The sequence below is a fragment of the Jaculus jaculus genome, chromosome 9 (assembly GCF_020740685.1).
Source record: "Jaculus jaculus isolate mJacJac1 chromosome 9, mJacJac1.mat.Y.cur, whole genome shotgun sequence".
Taxonomy (NCBI): Eukaryota; Metazoa; Chordata; class Mammalia; order Rodentia; family Dipodidae; genus Jaculus; species Jaculus jaculus.
In genome coordinates, this window is record NC_059110.1 from 136,627,871 (window position 1) to 136,645,821 (window position 17,951).

At 50.9% G+C, this 17,951-nt stretch overlaps 2 protein-coding genes across 3 annotated transcripts in view; one reads left to right on the plus strand and one right to left on the minus strand.

The window, feature by feature from the left end:
* Map3k3 (mitogen-activated protein kinase kinase kinase 3) overlaps positions 1-9,028 on the plus strand; it is a 100,055-nt gene extending 91,027 nt beyond the window's left edge. The window contains exons 15-16 of the mRNA XM_004655081.2: positions 239-416; positions 6,363-9,028. Coding sequence (XP_004655138.1) covers positions 239-416; positions 6,363-6,591 — 407 coding nt within the window. The 3' untranslated portion in view covers positions 6,592-9,028. The remainder of the gene's footprint in view (positions 1-238; positions 417-6,362) is intronic.
* Positions 9,029-10,179: 1,151 nt separating this feature from the next.
* Positions 10,180-12,756, minus strand: Limd2 (LIM domain containing 2). 2 transcript variants are annotated; one of them, XM_045157897.1, is made up of 5 exons: positions 12,739-12,756; positions 11,452-11,546; positions 11,274-11,318; positions 11,039-11,178; positions 10,180-10,945 (listed from the first exon to the last, which is right to left on the minus strand). In XM_045157897.1, the coding sequence occupies exons 2-5, from the start codon at positions 11,491-11,493 to the stop codon at positions 10,786-10,788; spliced, it is 387 nt and encodes a 128-aa protein (XP_045013832.1). In that variant the 5' UTR covers positions 11,494-11,546; positions 12,739-12,756; the 3' UTR covers positions 10,180-10,785. The 2 variants fall into 2 exon arrangements, with proteins under 2 accessions (XP_045013832.1, XP_045013831.1); XM_045157896.1 differs by lacking the exon at positions 12,739-12,756 and adding an exon at positions 12,269-12,386.
* Positions 12,757-17,951: the final 5,195 nt, after the last annotated feature.

The window sequence follows — 17,951 nt, forward strand, 5'->3', positions numbered from 1 at the left end:
GGAGATTATTGTGAAAATTGGTTGAACATTGTGGGAAAATGCTAGAAAGTATAAATGTTAACCATGGAGCCTATCCCCTTGTACTGTATATCTAAGGCTTCCCCTTCACTATCCTACCTGGTGTGTGCAGCTTATGTCTAAATCACTGGTGGCCCTGGCCCTTCGCAACCTGGTTGGGGGGTATAGTAGAAAATGCAAGACGATCCAAAGTGATACCCCCTGCCCTTTCATGCTGTAGGAGCCAATATCCTCCGAGACTCAGCTGGGAATGTGAAGCTTGGGGATTTTGGGGCCAGCAAACGCCTACAGACCATCTGCATGTCAGGAACAGGCATGCGCTCTGTCACTGGCACACCCTACTGGATGAGTCCTGAGGTCATCAGTGGTGAGGGCTACGGAAGGAAGGCAGACGTGTGGTGAGCACGGGGATATTGTGGGACCCCATTTCCCTGCTTGAGCTTTAAGGACTCCAAATTAGAAATGACTGTGAGGACTTCATGGTATAGCATAGGGACTGAGAACCTACCATTTGCTGGTTGGCACGCTGAGGGCCCAGACTCCCATGTACGTGTCAGGAGATGGAGAATGCACACACAGCATATGTGACAAATGGAATAAGCCGGGCATGGTGGCGCACGCCTTTAATCCCAGCACTCAAAAGGCAGGGGTAGGAGGATCTCTGTGAGTTCAAGGCCAGCCTGGGACTACAGAGTGAGCTCCAGGTCAGCCTGGGCTAGAGCACAACTCTACCTTGAAAAACCAAAAAAACATGGGAGTGCAATTTTTTTTTCTTTTTGCATGTGTGTGGTGCATATGCATGCTTATATATGTGGATGCATGCATGTGTGTGCTTGTGAAGGCTAGAAGACAACTTTGCCTGTCAGTCCTTAGGTATGTCTATCTCTTCTTTTTCTCTTTTTATTTATTTGCAAGCAGAGAGAGGCACAGAGAGAGAATGGGCACATAAGGCCTTCCAGGCACTGCAAACAAACTTCAGATATATGAGCCACTTTGTGCATCTGGCTGTATGTGGGTACCGGGAAATCAAACCCAGGTTGTTAGGCTTTGTAGGCAAGTGCCTTAACTGTTGAACCAATCTCTCCAGCACTCTTTTCTACTTTTACAAGGTAAGATCTCGCTGTAGCCCAGACTGACCTGGAATTCACTACATAGTCTCGGATGATCTCAAACTCAAAGCAGTCCTCCTACCTCTGCCTCCCAAGTTCTGGGATTAATGGTGTGCGCCACCACTCCTGCCTATGTCTGTCTCTGTCTCGCTCTCTCTTTTTGTTTTTGTTTTTGTTTTTTCGAGGTAGGATTTCATTCTAGTTCAGGCTGACTTGGAATTCAGTGTGTAGTCTCAGGGTGGCCTCGAACTTACGGTGATCCTCCTACCTCTGCATCCCAAGTGCTGGGATTAAAGGTGCACTCCCATGCCCAACTTTATGTCTGTCTCTTTGAGACAGGGTCTTTCATTAGTCTGGAGCTTGCCAAGTAGTTAGATTGGTTGGTCAGCGACCTCCAGATATCTGCCTGTCTCTGCATCCCAGACCTGAGATTGCAGGCACACTCCACCACATTTCTTGGGATTGAACTCAGGTCCTCATGCTAGAAAGGCAAGCACAGTACTGACTGAGCTGTCTTCCCAGCTCTGGAATAAGGGTTGTTTTGTTTTGTTTTATAAAGAAATTATTTATTTATTTATTTAAGAGACAGAGAGAAAGAAGAAAGAAAGAATGGACATGCAGGGCCTCTAGCCACTGCAAATGAACTCCAGACACATGTACCACCTTGTGCATCTGGCTTATGGGGTACTGGGGAATTGAACCTGGGTCCTTAGGCTTTGCCGGCAAGTGCCTTAACTTCTGCGCCAATCTCTCCAGCCCTCTTCTATTTTTTCAAGGTAGGGTCTTGCTCTAGCCCAAGCTGACCTGGAATTCACTGTGTAGTCTCAGGGTGGCCTTGAATTCACAGTGATCCTCCTACCTCTGCCTCCCGAGTACTGGGATTAAAGACATGCATCACCATATGCCAGTTTACCTTTTTAATTTTTTTTATTGACAACTTCCATAATTATAGTCAATAAACCATGATAATTCTCTGCCACCTCCCCCTTCACAAATCCACTTTCCATCATATCCCCACCCCCTCTCAATTAGTCTCTCTTTTATTTTGATATCATCATCTTTTCTCCTCTTATGAGGATCCTATGTACGTAGTATCAGGCATTGTGAGGTCATGGATGTCCAGCCATTTTGTATCTGGAAGACTGCCTTGTAAGCAGTCTTACTCTTCCTGTGGCTCTTACATTCTTTTCACTATCTCTGCTACAATAGACCCTGAGTCTTAGAGGGTATGATAAAGATGTTTCAGTGCTGCATGCTCCTCTGTCACTTCTTCTCAGCACAGTGGTGCCTTTTGAGTCATCCCAGAGGTCACCACTATCTAAAAAGAGAAGCTTCTCTAACCCAAAAGCATTAATATATGAGTAAGAACATTAAGAGAGTGTTTACTGGGCAGTTTGGTGAGCATAATATATGCATTTAGCCAGCCATATGTAGGCATTACACCCCTAGGGCTCATGACCTCCCCCATCATAGATTTTCATTGTCAGGCATGGAGCAGGCCTCCAGTCCAATAAGTGAGTGGTTGGTTTCCCCCATAACAGACATGCCACTGTTGCACCCATTGGCTCATTTGGCCTGGCTGCCAAACTTAAGACCTGCCAGTCTTTACCTCCACTGATGACTTCTCTCTCCCCCATAGGGCTGCATGCAGTGTAACTTTATCCAACTTTCTGTCAGCTGGTCTATAGGGAGCAGGTTTTCAGCTCAGCTCTAGCTTGATTTCTTTTTTTTTTTTTTTTTTATTAACATTTTTCATGATTATAAAATATATCCCATGGTAATTCCCTCCCTCCCCACCCCCACACTTTCCCGTTTAAAATTCCATTCTCCATCATATTACCTCCCCATTACAATCATTGTAATTACATATATACGATATCAACCTATTAAGTATCCTCCTCCCTTCCTTTCTCCACCCTTTATGTCTCCTTTTCAACTTACTGGCCTCTGCTACTAAGTATTTTCATTCTCACGCAGAAGCCCAGTCATCTGTAATAGCTTGATTTCTAATGACCTTGCAGCCCAAGCATGTGGAGGCTTCAGCAGTAGGGTCTAGCCATATATTCTTGGTGGGAAACCAAGAGCCTTGGCAATGGCCTGTAATGTTTTGGGGGCATGAGGGGCCTCCCTGAACAACAACTCATTGGAAGGTATCCCATCCCTGGCACTAAAATTTTTCTAGTAATAATCTATGGCTTCTGAGTGTGCCATTGTCCAAAAAAGTTGCTTTATATACAGCTTATTTATATCCTCTTAAATTTTGATTGACGCTCCCCCCACCCTTTACTCAGTGTCTTCCCCTGACTTCACTTAGGCCTTTCCACCCCCAGTAATCTGCTCATCTAGTTACATATATACAATACCATCTCCTTAAGTCCTCCCTTCTCCTCCCTCCCTTATAGCCTCTTTCTAGCTTCCTGACCTCTGTTACTGATTTTTACCCCAACTCACATACAAGTCTAAACATTTGTAGCTAGGATCCACGTATGAGAAAACATGTGGCATTTGGCTCTCTGGACCTGAGTTACCTCACTTACTATAATCCTTTCCCGAGCCATCCATTTCCCTGCAAGTTTCATAATTTCATTTTTCTTTACCACTGAATAGAACTCCATTGTATAAATGTGCCACATCTTCATTACCCATTCATCAATTGAGGGACATCTAGGCTGGTTCTATTTCCTAACTATTGTGACTAGAAACACAATAAATATGGAAGTGCAAGTATCTCTAAGGTAGTGAGACGAGTCCTTAGGATATATGTGTAGGAGGGGTATAGCTGGGTCATATGGTAAATCTATTTCCAGCTGTCTCAGGAACCTCCACATTGATTCCCACAGTGGCTGTGGCAGATTGCATTCCCACCAACAGTGTAGAAGGTTCCTCTTTTTCTGCATCCTCGCCTGCATTTATTGTCATTTGTGTTTTTTTTTTTAATTTTTTTTGTTTTTATTTTTATTTATTTATTTGAGAGCAACAGAGAGAGAAAGAGGCAGAGAGAGAGAGAGAGAGAATGGGCATGCCAGGGCCTCCAGCCACTGCAAATGAACTCCAGACGCGTGCGCCCCCTTGTGCATCTGGCTAACGTGGAACCTGGGGAATTGAGCCTCGAACCGGGGTCCTTAGGCTTCACAGGCAAGCGCCTAACTGCTAAGCCATCTCTCCAGCCCTCATTTGTTTTCTTGATGATAGCCATTCTGACAGGAGTGAGATGGAATCTCAAAGTAGTTTCAGTTTGCATTTCCCTGATGGCTAAGTGTATAGGACATTTTTTAGATGTTTATAGGCCATTTGTATTTCTTCCTTTGACAACTCTATTTAGTTCCATAGACCATTTTTTAAAATTAGGTTGTTTGATTTCTTCTAAGTTTTTTTTTTTTTTTGAGTTCTTTATATATCTGGATATTAATCCTCTGTCAGATGTATAGCTGGCAGAGATTTTTTCCCATTCTGTAGGTTGCCTCTTTGCTCTCTATTCAGTGTCCTTTGCTGTACAAAAGCTTTTTAGTTTCATGAGGTCTCAGCGGTTGATTTGTGGTTTTATTTCCCAGGAATAAGTTTTTTTTGTTTTGGTTTGGTTTGATTTTGGGGTTTTTGGTTTTTCAAGGTAGGGTTTTACTGCAGCTCAGGGTGGCCTTGAACTCAGAGCAATCCTTCATGTTTGCTGACCCCCTTTAAGAAGTCAGATCTGAGCCACGTGTGGTACCACATGCCTGTAATCCCAGCTCTTGGGAGCCAGAGGTATGAGAATTTCCATGAGTTCAAGACCACCCTGAGACTAATTCCAGGTCAGCCTGGGCTAGAGCAAAACCTTACCTCAAAAAACCAAAGAGGGCTGGAGAGATGGCTTAGCAGTTAAGCATGTGCCTGTGAAGCCTAAGGACCCCGGTTCAAGGCTCGATTCCCCAGGACCTGGAGTTTGTTTGCAGTGGCTGGAAGCCCTGGCACATCCATTCTCTCTCTCTTTCTCTCTGCCTCTCTATCTCTCTCTATCGCTCTCAAATAATAACTAAAATAAACAAAAAAAAATTTTTTTAATTTAAAAAAAAAAGAAAAACCAAAAAGAAAAAAAAAGCTAGTCAGCTCTGGGGAATATGGCTCATCATTTAGAGGCTCTTGCTTGCAAAGCCTGCTGGGCCACATTCAGCTAATTCCCCAGGATGCATTAAAGCCAGATGCACAAAGTGGCATGTGTCTGGAGTTTATTTGCCGTGGCAGGAGGCCCTGTCACACCCATGCACTCATGCTCTCTCAAATATGAAAATCAATTTTAAAAGTTTTTTAAAACTATAAGTAGGATTTGCTCGGAACGTCTAGATCTATCTTTGGACAGAATCTCAAGTGCTGATGTGGTTTGCATTTGCTTTGTCTAACTCTGTGTCCATTCTCAGAAAGGACCAGGAGTCATGGAAACACCCCGGAAAAGTATATGGGTAGTCAGCATCCTAATCCCTGGAGCCTATAAGTGTTACTTATGGCAACTGGGCCTTTGTAGCTGTGACCTAAGGCCTTGAGATGGGTAGGCTACCCTGCATTACCTGGGGGAGCCTGATGTAAGCCATGAGTCCCCATGGAGGGAAAGCAGGCCAGAGGGTGGTAGTTGAAGCACAGGTTAGACAGGTGAGGGAGGGCCCAGGAGCCAAGGGTACAGGAGGGCACTGAGGGCATGTGTGGCTCAGTAGTGCTTCATGTGCTCAGTGTTCAAAAGGCCCTGGGTTTAATCCGCAGCATGAGAAAGAGCCAGCCAGCCAAGCCAGCCAGACACAAACAGGAAGAAGTGGAGGCACCTCTAGAAATGAAAAGCAAGGAAATAGGAGCTGTTTGCAGCAGCAGCAAACTAGTAACTGTCGAGCCAGTACTCAGTGGTTTTCCTTTTCCCCATTTCAGTAAGTACCTAGGTGATAGCCAGGCACAGCATATGCCTGTGGTCCCAGCACTTGGAAGGCTGAGGCAGGAGGGTTGCTAGTTCCAGGCTATTCTGTTTCAACCCTCCCCACCCCACCCCCAGAAAAAAAACAAACACTACCCAGGTAAGTGGTTAATGAGGCCCACGCAGACCAGAGCCAATATTGCTTTGAAGCCTCATCTGGCCTTGGAAACAAAGGGGTGCTCACCCTCGCTCAGCTTGGCCTACCTATGCTCTAATGTGAGCAAGACACTTAGGTCAGCACAGTGGGTAGGACAGCTGAATGCTGGGAGCGTGCTGAGGGGTAACGTGAGGTTCTCTGTCTTCAGGAGCCTGGGCTGCACTGTGGTGGAGATGCTGACGGAGAAACCACCTTGGGCAGAGTATGAAGCCATGGCTGCCATTTTTAAGATTGCTACCCAGCCCACCAATCCTCAGCTGCCTTCTCACATCTCTGAACACGGCAGGGACTTCCTGAGACGCATTTTTGTGGAGGCTCGTCAGAGACCTTCAGCTGAGGAGCTGCTCACACACCACTTTGCACAGCTTGTGTACTGAGCGCTCAAGGCTGCTGCCAGCCACCACCTGCTGCGTGGGCAGTGGGGTGCTGTGAGGCTCAGTGAAGTCGCTGCTGCTTCTAGGCAAGGCTGTGGACAGTGGAGCTGCAGTCCAGCCAGTGTTTGTCTGTGCCTCCTCTTCCACTGGGGCTCATAGTCAGGAGGGGATGGCTGTGGCCTCGAGACTGGGAGCCTCAGCCTGTCAGACCCTGTCAGAGCTCCAGCATCTTGAGCTCAGTGTGGAGGGGAAGGTACTGGGCAGTGTGGCCAGGAGTCTGGCTCAGATGTGTGCTGACACCGTAGTTAGCACTGAAGCCCAGAGGGACTAGGGGCCCAGGAATGACTTAAGGGTATGAATAGTGTTATTTCATTCAGAGTGTTACTTTGTTTCCCCTCCCAGTGTCTGGAGACCACCAGGCTCTTTGGGTTGAATAAGCCCAGTGAAGCCTGAAGCCTAGCATCCCTCAACCAGCAGAAGGCAGAGGCCCAGGCTGTCCTCATCCTTTCAGCCCCCAGGTCTGTTTTGCCAATCCTTGTCCTTTACCAAAGATGAAGCAAATGTTATGCTGCCTTATTCCAGGGAAGGAGGAACCTGCCTTGCCTGCCCCTGTGACCTTGCCCCCACAAGCAGGCCTGAGAACTGCCTCCATTGAGGAGGAGACCTAGTTTTGTCAATGCAATTCTCTTGTTTTACAGGTTAGTCACTCTTATGCTGTTCCCAGTTTCTAAACTGGAGACTGTTTGCCCTCTGGGCTCTTGAGTATCCATGTTGGCTTGGGGCTTGGGTTGGATTAGAGAGCTAATGGGTAATGGGATGGCCTTTGTGCTCGTGACCTGACAGCTGCCCCTACTGAAGCAGAGGAAAGTGGACAATACAGTGACAGTATCTGGCCCTGGGCCCCACTGCAAAGTTCAGGAGCTCCCAAGGAGTTGTCTCAAGTTGTTTGAGTCATGATCCTGCCAGGCCTGAGCCCATTCCATCTGGTAAAGTTTAAGTCCACATGTTGCCACCAACCATGTCCAAAACCACCAGCTCTGTTCTTCCTTAGCCTGCCCTGCCGAGATCCATGTTCTCAGCCTTATTCCCCTTCTTGCTCTTCTGGGAAAGGAATGGCAACAGGGGTTGGGGAAACAATATCTCTAAGCAGCTTAGAGTTGGCCATATTTACCTCAGCCTGGGTGCTGGTCCTTTCTTCCGGCCCCTCCCCTCCAAAATGTGCCTATTGCTAGAGCTCCTCCCTCCCAACTCCCAGTTTCCTTGGGAGTTGTCATTAGAGAGAGAGAAAAAAAAAGCCAGTGCCCAGGGATGGGCATTCCCAGAACCTGGGGATTAGTGCCAGGCAGCTCATTGCCAGCCATGCCCAATTCCCCACGGGCACAGAACAAGCCAAAGCCTTCGTTGTATGTTGACGATGCACTTTTATGAATGTAGTTTCTATCGCTGTTTTTAGCCTTTTCACATCATGTAATGTGAGGCCTTGTACTTGTTAATTTATATCTCAGATCATATTTGATGGTTTTTATATATATCAATTCCAGACTGTTACAGGTGATGGACTCCTCAAGAGAGAACAGAAATTGAAAGCAGCTGGTTTTGCAGAAATGTGTGTTGCACGGTGCCAGTTGGGCTTACATTCCTCTGTTCCATCCCTTTTCCCTCAGGGGCCTGTCAGGCCACCTTCCACTGCTCTCAGGCCAGTGAGCACATACCACCTCAGCCTCTGCTGGGTGAGGACTGGGCCATCTTGACCAATGCTGCCAGGTGGCAGCCCAGCCTGCTCACAACCCCATCCCGATGGCTGGAGCAGTCCCCAGCCCACACCCAGTGTTCCCCATCCCCAAGAGGAGCAGAAGTTGGTGCGCTGACAAGATGTCAGATGAGACGACTGCTTGTTCCAGGTTCAGGCTCACAGAGCCCCACCCCAGGGTTTACCTCACAGGGGATATTTCAGAAATGAATTTAAAATAAGCTGACAAACCCTGCCCTCCAAAAAAAGAAAAAGGACCCCCTTGTTATGCCAAAAACTGTGGACATGCTGGCTCAGCATCCTCAGGACCAAGCTGTTGCTTAATTTTTTAATTTATTATTTTCAGTTAAGTAATCCAAATGAAAAGTCGTGGGGCTCTAGAGATTGTTGGGCCCAGAGATTTTGAAGGGCAGTTTCCTCAAAGCCTTAGGCTTGTTGTGGGAAGAAGCCATGCCACCATTTTCTCGTCATTCCATGGGGTGTGTCTGCCTTGGCCAAGCCTGCGTGGCAGGGTTAGGCCTGGGTCAGTGCACCTGCTGCCACCCTCCTGCCCCTCCAGCTCTGTGTCTGAATTGTGGATTGTGCAGAAGAACCTGCAGGCATAGTTATTGACCATATCTTGACTGAGGGCTTGCAGTGCAAAGCCAGGCCAGTGTCATGCATTACTTCCAATAAAAGGGATCATTTATATCAGAGGGGTCCTGTGCCCATACTTTTGGTTAAGAGTGATGGAGGAGGTAAATGTCAGCTAGGGGCTGGGTTCAGTTCCTGGTAACAAGCTTGGACCCTCATAAAGGACTTGAGGGGTCCTGGTATGCCTTCACTATATGCCATTGGCTAGCTCACATGGTCCCTCTAATTCCCTCCCTCCTCCTCATCCTGCTTTCCATTAAGGTGGTACTGTTTTTGGCCTTTCTAATCTGAACACCCATCAGTGAGCTCTTGGGACCTTTGTGGCATGTGGTAGGGTCTTCCTGTGGTCCTTCCTTGTAGAAGAGCTGTCAGAGGCCACTTCTCTGGCTCACCTACCACTGTTGCTTAACTTCTGGGCAAGGAGAATCTCCTTGTCCCCTTAGAGAACTCTGATACCCTGAGGTTCTGAGCAGTATTGCTCCAAGGGCCCAGGCCTTGAGTGCCACCTTTGATTAAGTGCCCGCCTCAAGGAACAGGGTTCACCTGCCAGCAGGGTAAATGGCCAATCCCCTGTCCTGTCCATTAGATAGGAGACCATCAAGGAATGAGTTGAATGAGTGGTGTCAGCAAATCCCCGCAGCCTCTGTCCTCTTGTCTACTAATTCTTCTATCCCATAGGTGGTTCACACAAATCAGGACAGCTGAGACCTAGGGAGGGAGCGCTCCTCCATACTTGTTTCTCTCGCGTGAGCTGTCATACCCTCAGTGTGCATGGGGTCTCAGGAACAAAGTTTGGATGGCTGGGAGGGAACTGGACAGCTGCCACCAGCTAACAGAAAGGACAAGGACTTGGTCAAAGGCTGAAGGTTTGCTTTGCATCCCACCCTACTGAAGTGCAGTGAGATGGTGCCCTCCTCTAAAGAGCTAGGGTGTAGATGTAAGCCAATGGGTCTGGGGTGTCTTCAGTAACCCAAAGCTGAGGAAGCAGTAGGATTTCAGGTATAGAACCACCCTGGCCTGGACAACATGGCACCCTGGTTGGAAAAAGAGGCATCCCTTGTCTTCCTCCTCAAGCTGGCTAGTGTTTCTCTGACACCCATTGCCTACCCTCTTCTTGGCTGAGTTGCTGAGTTGAGTGCCCATCACAGCCTTCCTGCCACAACTCTGCCCTTCCACCCACCCATCCAAATCAAGCCACATAGTACAGATTCAGGATCTATTTAAACATGTTTAAAACAAGGCTGATCACAACAGAACGGCAGAAACAATGGAGAGGAACATGGCTGCTGGGGGCCTGGACAGCTGAGGTTCTGTAGCCAAAGGCTGCAGGCCCTATCGTACCACTTCCCCATCCCTCCCCACCAGCATGGTGGCATCCATGAGGCCCAGCAGGTGGCACTCTCCCTCTTCTAGTCTCTGTGGCTCAGAACAAGGCTAAGGGCAGAGGTAGATGGGGAGACATGGGGCCAGGACAAGGCCCAGGTGGCAGTGAGGGAGCTTGGGACCCTGAGGAGGGCATGCTGACTCCTTGCTGGAGAAAAGGCACCTAGATAGGGAAGCTGGGCTTGAGGGCCTCCCAGGGGGCCGTGGGGTGAGCTGAAGGGAGGAGGGTGGTGGGCAACCCCTAATCCTGGTTCCCAAGCCCCCACCCACTAAGGGATAAGGAAGGAATCCTGGAGCAGAGCCCCAAGCTGGAACTTTCTGCCTAAGGGAGCATCTTCCCTTTCCAGCCCCCACCCTCCCAAGCCCAGATCAACCACCTTCCCACCGGCTGGCTCCAGGCCCTCTGGAGGGAGTGGACAGTCAAAGGGCGCTCAGGCTGTCTTGGTGCTAGGGTCCACCTCCTTGTGGGCCCAGAGCTCCTTGTGCTGTTTACGACCGAACCCCTCATCGTAGTTGCCTTTGCTCTTAAACAGCTGCTGAAAGTGGGGTTTGCAGTAAAATTCGCCGTGCAGCGCCGCGTAGCTGCCCAGGCTGCGGGAGCAGGGAGGTAGAACAGCCGGGTCAGTCGAGGTCAGGGCTGGAAGGCAGTGTAGGGGAGGGTGGACAGGTAGGGCTGGAGCGCACCTGAGCTTGGTGTGGCAGTGCTTGCAGCAGAAGCAAGAGTTGTGGAAAATGAACTTGTCTGCCACCAGCCTCTCCATGGGATACACAGTCTTCTGGCAAGCTGCGCAGGTCTCCTTCACCTGAGCCCGCAGGCTGAAGGACTGGGGTGGGGCGGTGAGGTGGAGGGCGCACTTTACCTGGGGCCTGACCAGCACCCACCCTTTTCCTCCACTCACACCCACCCCCAGGGCCCTACCTTAGAGCGCTGCACATTGCTGCTGCTGCTGCTGCCCTTGGCTTCCTGGGGGAGAGGGGCAGTCAGTGCTGGGGCAACTCTGGGGCGGCCCAGCCCAGATCCCAGGGGCACTCTAGAGGTGCCAAGCAAACACGTAGCTCCTCTCCCCTTCACCCTTCCCACCTGGCTCGTCACCTACATGAGAAGGGGTGGCCTGGGCGGCTCCTGCAGCCTGGAACATGGTTCGTCGGAGGTGCTGGAGGCCCCGGGTGGAGACGCGGCACCCGCTGGATTCTGCAAGGGGAAGTCAGTGAGTGGGGCCCCACGAGCCCTCCCTCAGCCTGCAGGGTGGGGGTGTTTACAGGCAGGGGGCTGGGGGCCCGCGGTTGGGACTTTCCCTCAGTCATTTCCTGTTGCTCTGGGTCTTGCCACTTCCGCCCCTCACCCACCCCTCTTTGGGCCAGACCGTCCCCCGTGCAGCTCCCGGAGGGCCAGAGGTCCCCGAGTGGAACCATGTGTGCGCGAAGAACAAAGTTAGCGGGAACGGCCGAGGACGGGGTCTCCGCGGTGCCTGCGCGTGTTTCCACGGCTGGAGACCACCCCCCACCTTCGCCCGGGCTGGGATCTGGGGAGGTCGGGAGGAGCCCGGCCCGCACATCGCCTGGCGAGAACCCGCTGCCCCGCGCTGAGCCAACGCTCCAGCCCCTGGACAGCGCTCCTCGGCCTCCGGCGCCGCGGGGACGGGACACCCCCCCCCCTCCCGCCAACACACACCCGAGACCCTGGGTCCCCGTCCCCTTCAGGGGCCGACCCCGTGGGCGCCCCGGGCGGACGCGACAGAGCGATGCTCAGACCCGCCGGGCGTAGGGACCCCGCAGGCGGCGGAGTCGGCCTCCGCGTCGCGTCGTGCCCGCGCCCCCAACCCCAGGGCCGGGCTTCGGTCGCCAGACGCCGCGGGCATCCCCTCCCTCTCTCCCTCCTCCCCTCCCTCCGTTGCGGCCGCCCGTGGGTCTCACCGGGCCTGGGCCACGGAGCGGCGGGGGTCGGTCTCTGGGGGGACCGCCTCGGGTGAGAGGAGGGTGCGGGCGCGAGCTACCGCCGCTGCCAGTGGTCCCCGAGCGGCGGCCACCGCCTTATCGGGCGCCGCCCCCACCGGCCCCCGCCCCGCGCCCGCCCATTGGCTCCGCCGCGCCCGGAGCCGCCTCCGGGGCCCCGGCGCCGCCGCCGACCCCCCTCCGCGCTTTGTCTTCCCCTCGCTCTCCGTCCCCCGCCTTTGTCTGCCCCCCCGCGCCGATCCCGCACCGCCCTGCCTCGGGGAACCGAACTCCTTCCCTTCCTCCCTCCCTCTGCCCGCTGCGGACGGAAGAGGGACCGAAGCCCCGGAGTCCGCATCGCCTCCCCCAAGTTCAGGCTGGCATCGCCGAGCGAGGCGCTCCCGGAGTGGCCTTTTCCAACTGTGCCTGGGCCTTGCGTGGCCTCGGGTTACCCGGTTCGTCGTCCGGGACGCGGGTTCTCCCCGGCGCTGTTCCCACGTCGCGCTGCGTGAGGGTCCTGCAGTCTGAGCCCGGTCCCGGCTGCGAGGCCGGAGCTGCACGAAGGGCTCTGGGGACCCTTGCCCTTGGTAGGCTGCTGTGGCCCGCACGGCGGGTGGGGCATGAGTGACAGGTCCACCACCGCAAAGCTCCTTTAACATCTTCTCTACGGGCCTGGGAAGCTGGCCCGGGGCATCCACCCACCTCCTAAGCCGGACATCCTAAGAGTTTCTGTGGCTGGATTTTGTGGGATCACCAACCTCTGACCCCTGCCAAAACCGAGCTCCATGCCCTCACAGAAAGGACTGTGTGTCATCCCTCCAGCAAGCAAACCTTAGACCCCTCTTCCCCTCCCCCCCCCCAAAAAAAAGGTATGTCCCTCCCCGCAATGGCTTCTGGGGCCTGGACCTCTATTGGGAAGCAGGGCTTCCTGACACCCAGAGACTGGCTTTGCCTGAATCAGGTTTAGGAGACTGTTTCACGAAGCACAGCCCTTAGCCACATGTTCCCACGGCGTGGCAGGGATAAGGGCTGGTGTCTCCAGCATGGGCCCACGCGTTTGTCAGGGAAGGGAACAACTGCGCGCCGGCCTCCCACCTGGCAGTGGAGCAGAGGCGCTGGCCGCACCAGCCCCCCACTGCTTGCCTGGCTGTTGGAGGCGCCCACTCTGCTTCACTTTTCTCCCTCAGTCTGCTCTAGAGGATGTTGTGCCTGCGCTGAGAGCCAAGGACTCCCTGATGGGCTCAACTGTTTTTTACTGCGCGTGACTTTCAAGCCTGTCAACAGATTCTCCAAGGGGACTGTTTGATGCAAGAAAGGTGAACTCCTCGGGGACACCAGGAAACAGGTTCCAGGACCACTGGGTATTGACTGGCAGCCAGCCCTGCTGGGACAATCTGTGGGCTGAGCTGGAGAGCGTTATCGCAGTCAGCAGTTTGGGCAAGATGAACTGACTACAAGGAAGAAAGCAGTCTGGAAGGAAAGAAAACAGGCGGTGGGGATGTCCACATCTGCCATCCCAGTATTCATGAGGCTAAAAGAGTATCCGGAGTTGGAGACCAACCCCAGCTACAAGTGCTTTCCAGGCTACAGTGAGACATCTGTGTCAAAAAGGGGGGCTGGGGCTGGAAAGATGGCTTAGCGGTTAAGGAATTTGCCTGTAAAGCCAAAGGACCTAGGTTTGATTCCTCAGGACCAATGAAAGCCAGATGCACATGGCATATGCATCTGGAGTTCATTTACAGCAGCTAGAGGCTCTGGCATGTCCATTCTTTCCATCTGCCTCTTTCTCTCAAATAAATAATTTAAAATGAAAGAAAGAGCCAGGCGTGGTAGCACACGCCTTTAATCCTAGCATTTGGGAGGCAGAGGTAGGATGTTCAGCGTGAGTTCGAGGCCACCCTGAGACTACCTAGTGAATTTAAAAAAAAAAAAGTTTTTTGGTTTTGCAAGGTAGGGCCTTGCTTTTAGTTCAGGCTGACCTGGAATTCACTAGGTAGTCTCAGGGTGGCCTTGAACTCACGCTGATCCTCCTACCTCTGCCTCCCAAATGCTGGGATTTGTGCACCAGTGCACCTGGCTAAAGAATTTAAATTTTAAACTAGATGTGGTGGCTCAGGCCTATAATCCCTGTACTCTAGAAAATGAGGTAGCTCAAGGCTAGCCTGCTCTACATAGTTCCAAGTCAGTCTGGGCTAGAGACTGCCTCAAAAAAATAAGACTCTAAGGAAAAATGAGCTGAGGAAGGGGTTAGAAAGATGGATGACATAGATGTGCCTGGGCCTTCTCATTTACATGCCATTTCACATTCCCTAACTCCACCTCATGGTGAGAGGCTTTGGGTTTGTTTTTATTTGCTTTTTTTTTTTTTTTTTTCCTTTTTGAGGTAGAGTCTCATTCTAGCCCAGGCTGACCTGGAATTCACTATATAGTCTCAGGGTGGCCTTGAACTCCGCGATCCACATCTAGCCCTTACTTTATTAGTTATTTGGTGTTTTCCGAGGCAGTATCCCACTCTAACCCAGGCAGACCTGGAACTCCCAGGCTGGCCTTGAATTTAACAGTGATCTTCCTACCTCTGCATCCCAAGTGCTGAGACTAAAGGCATGCATCTACATACCCAGAGGGAGGCAGATGTTGTTGTTTTATTTGCACATGTGGGTGTGTATGTGTGTGAGCATGCCAGGGTTTCTGGCTGCCACAAATGAATACCTGTCTGGCTTTGTGTGGTGGCTGGAGATTTGAACCTGGATTGACAGGCTTTGCAAGCAAGCACTTTTAACCACTGGGCCATCACTTTAGCCCCAGACTTTTTATTATTTTCTTCTTTGGGCTAGGGAGATGGCTCAGCAAGTAAGAGTGCTTGTTTCATAAACCTGAAGGCCTGATTTGGTCTGAGTTCTCTTCCCCAGCACCCATGTATACTAGATCTATGGGAAGCCAAGACTGGAGCATCTCTAGGGAGAGCTTGCTAGTGTTTCAAACGTGGATGGGTAAAAAGAGGACATTAGGGCTGGAGAGGTGGCTTAGCGGTTAAGCGCTTGCCTGTGAAGACTAAGGACCCTGGTTCGAGGCTCAGTTCCCCAGGTCCCACGTTAGCCAGATGCACAAGGGGGCGCACGTGTCTGGAGTTCGTTTGCAGAGGCTGGAGGCTCTGGCACGCCCATTCTCTCTCTCTCCCTCTATCTGTCTTTCTCTCTGTGTCTGTTGCTCTCAAATAAATAAATAAAAATTTTTTTAAAAAAAGAGGACATTCTCTGATCTACACACACAAATGTGCACGTGCACATGCAAAATTTTCTTTAGGTAAGTGTTAAAATATGGGGAGAAGACAAAGATCTGTAGCCAAGGTTGGTCTCAAACTATGTAGTGGAGGATGACCTTGAAGTGGTAAGTGATCCTCCTGCTTCTTAATTCCCCCATGCCACCATAGGTATGTGACACCAAACCCTGTTTATTTGGTGCTGAGGATCAAATCCAGGTAGGGTCTCACCTAGCCCAGGTTGACCTGAACTCACTAAGTAGTCTCAGGATGGCCTTGAATTTATGGCAATCCTCCTACCTCTGCCTCCCGAATGCTGGGATTAAAGCGAAACCCAGGTTTCTTGCAAACCAGACAAGCACTCAACCAACTGAGCTATATCCCCAGCCCCAGGAGTTAAAATTTCTGAGAAAATGAGCCGGGCGTGGTGGCGCACGCCTTTAATCCCAGCACTCGGGAGGCAGAGGTAGGAGGATTGCTGAGAGTTCGAGCCCACCCTGAGACTACAGAGTGAATTTCAGGTCATCTTGAGCCAGAGTGAGACCCTACCTTGAAAAAAAAAAGAAAAAAAATTTCTGAGAGAATGGAAAGTGGAGGAATTGATGTTTTTGAGCAGCCTGGATGGGGGGCGGGCACTTCCTGGGTAACCTTTTTTTTTTTTGGTTTTTCCAGGTAGGGTCTCACTCTGGTCCAGGCTGACCTGGAATTAACTCTGTCATCTCAGGGTGGCCTTGAACTCCTGGCAATCCTCCTACCTCTGCCTCCCAAGTGCTGGGATTAAAGGCGTGCGCCACCACGCCCGGCTGGGGCACTTCCTTAATCTAGCATTTGAAGCGCCGGCACAAAGGAGGGCCTCACTCTGGGGACTAACAGGTGGAAGGTGCTGGGGTGGGGCTGTGCATTCATGAGCACATGCATGTGGATATGCACACGAACAAGCACATGCCTGTGAGGCACCACAAAGACCAAGGCTAGAACTGTCCCCTTACTCCCACCCCATCTATTAGCTGCCAGCCAGGATGACAGGTTCTAAGGTTACAGGCACTGGGTTTTAGTACCAATGATAAAGGGACACCACATCTGGTTGCAAGACAAAAACTTCCACCCTTTGCTGCCCAAGACAAGCATCTATAGCCTAGATAGATCTAGTCTTCACACCCAGGCCTTTAACATCTATAAGTGGTTTGGTGTCCACAGACAAAATTTAATACAATAATCTTGAAATTATAGGTAGTTGAGAGATGACCTATTCTAGGTTAATTTTTTTTTTTAATTGTGTGTGAGTCTGTGAGAGAGAGAGAGAGAAATCACATTGGCATATCTCTGCAAACTAACTCTTGACCCATGCATCACCCTGTGCCTCTAGTTTTATGTGCCTATTGGGGATCTAAACTAGACCCAACAGGCTTTGCATAGGCCCTTACCCCTAAGCCACCTTCCCAGTTTTAAAAAACTGGTTTAGCCAGGCGTGGTGGTGCATGCCTTTAATCCCAGCACTTGGGAGGCAGGTAGGAGGATCACCATGCGTTCAAGGCCATCCTGGGATTACATACTGAATTCCAGGTCAGCCTGGACTAAAGTGAAGCCCTACCTTGAAAAAACAATAAAAAATAAAAACTGGTTTAGGACCAGAGAGATGGCTTAGTGGTTAAGGCACTTGCCTGCAAATCTTCAGTTCGATTTCCCAGTACTCACATTAGCCAGATACAGGTGCGTCTGGAGTTCGTTGGCAGTGGTTGGAAGCCCTGGTGTGCCCATTTTCTCTCTCAAATAAATAAAATATTTTAAAAAGTGGTTTAAAAAATCTAGTAAGCTGAAGTAGGCTTAAAACACACCCACCAAGGCTCAGGGAATTTTGTGGAAGTGGGGGCAGAAAGAACAGGTTGGGATGTCATGTCCAGAGGCACCGTCTTCCCCCAATAACTGTCTGCTGCTCCCACAACACCATGGAGAAATACCTGCAACCCCATGGACTGGAGAGATGGCTTAGCGGTTAAGCGCTTGCTTGTGAAGCCTGAGAACCCCCATTCAAGGCTCCATTCCCCAGAACCCATGTAAGCCAGATGCACAAGAGGGTGCACACATCTAGAGTTTGTTTGCAGTGCCTGGAGGCCCTGGCTCGCCCATTCTGTCTCTCTCTCCCTCTTTCTCTGTTGCTCTCAAATAAATAAAAATAAACAAAAAATTAAAAAAAGAAAGAAATACCTGCAACCCCACTGAGGGCCCCTGTGGAATGGGGACAGGGAGAAGGTAGTACCAACACATAACGTATCCATACAAAGTATGTTCTTAAAGGCCAGCTGTGGTGGCGCACACCTTCAATCCCAGCACTTAAGAGGCAGGTGGGAGGATCACCGTAAATTTGAGGCCATCCTGAGACTACACAGTGAGTTCCAGGTCATCCTG

Bases quoted from the DNA above. Each gene is read 5' to 3' on its own strand.
- Limd2 (XM_045157897.1), bottom strand. From the start codon at position 11,493: ATGTTCCAGGCTGCAGGAGCCGCCCAGGCCACCCCTTCTCAT. The intron at 11,319-11,451 runs GTAGGTGACGAG...CCTCTCCCCCAG, and splicing joins CCCAGGCCACCCCTTCTCAT to GAAGCCAAGGGCAGCAGCAG. The intron at 11,179-11,273 runs GTAGGGCCCTGG...GCCCCACCCCAG, and splicing joins GCAATGTGCAGCGCTCTAAG to TCCTTCAGCCTGCGGGCTCA.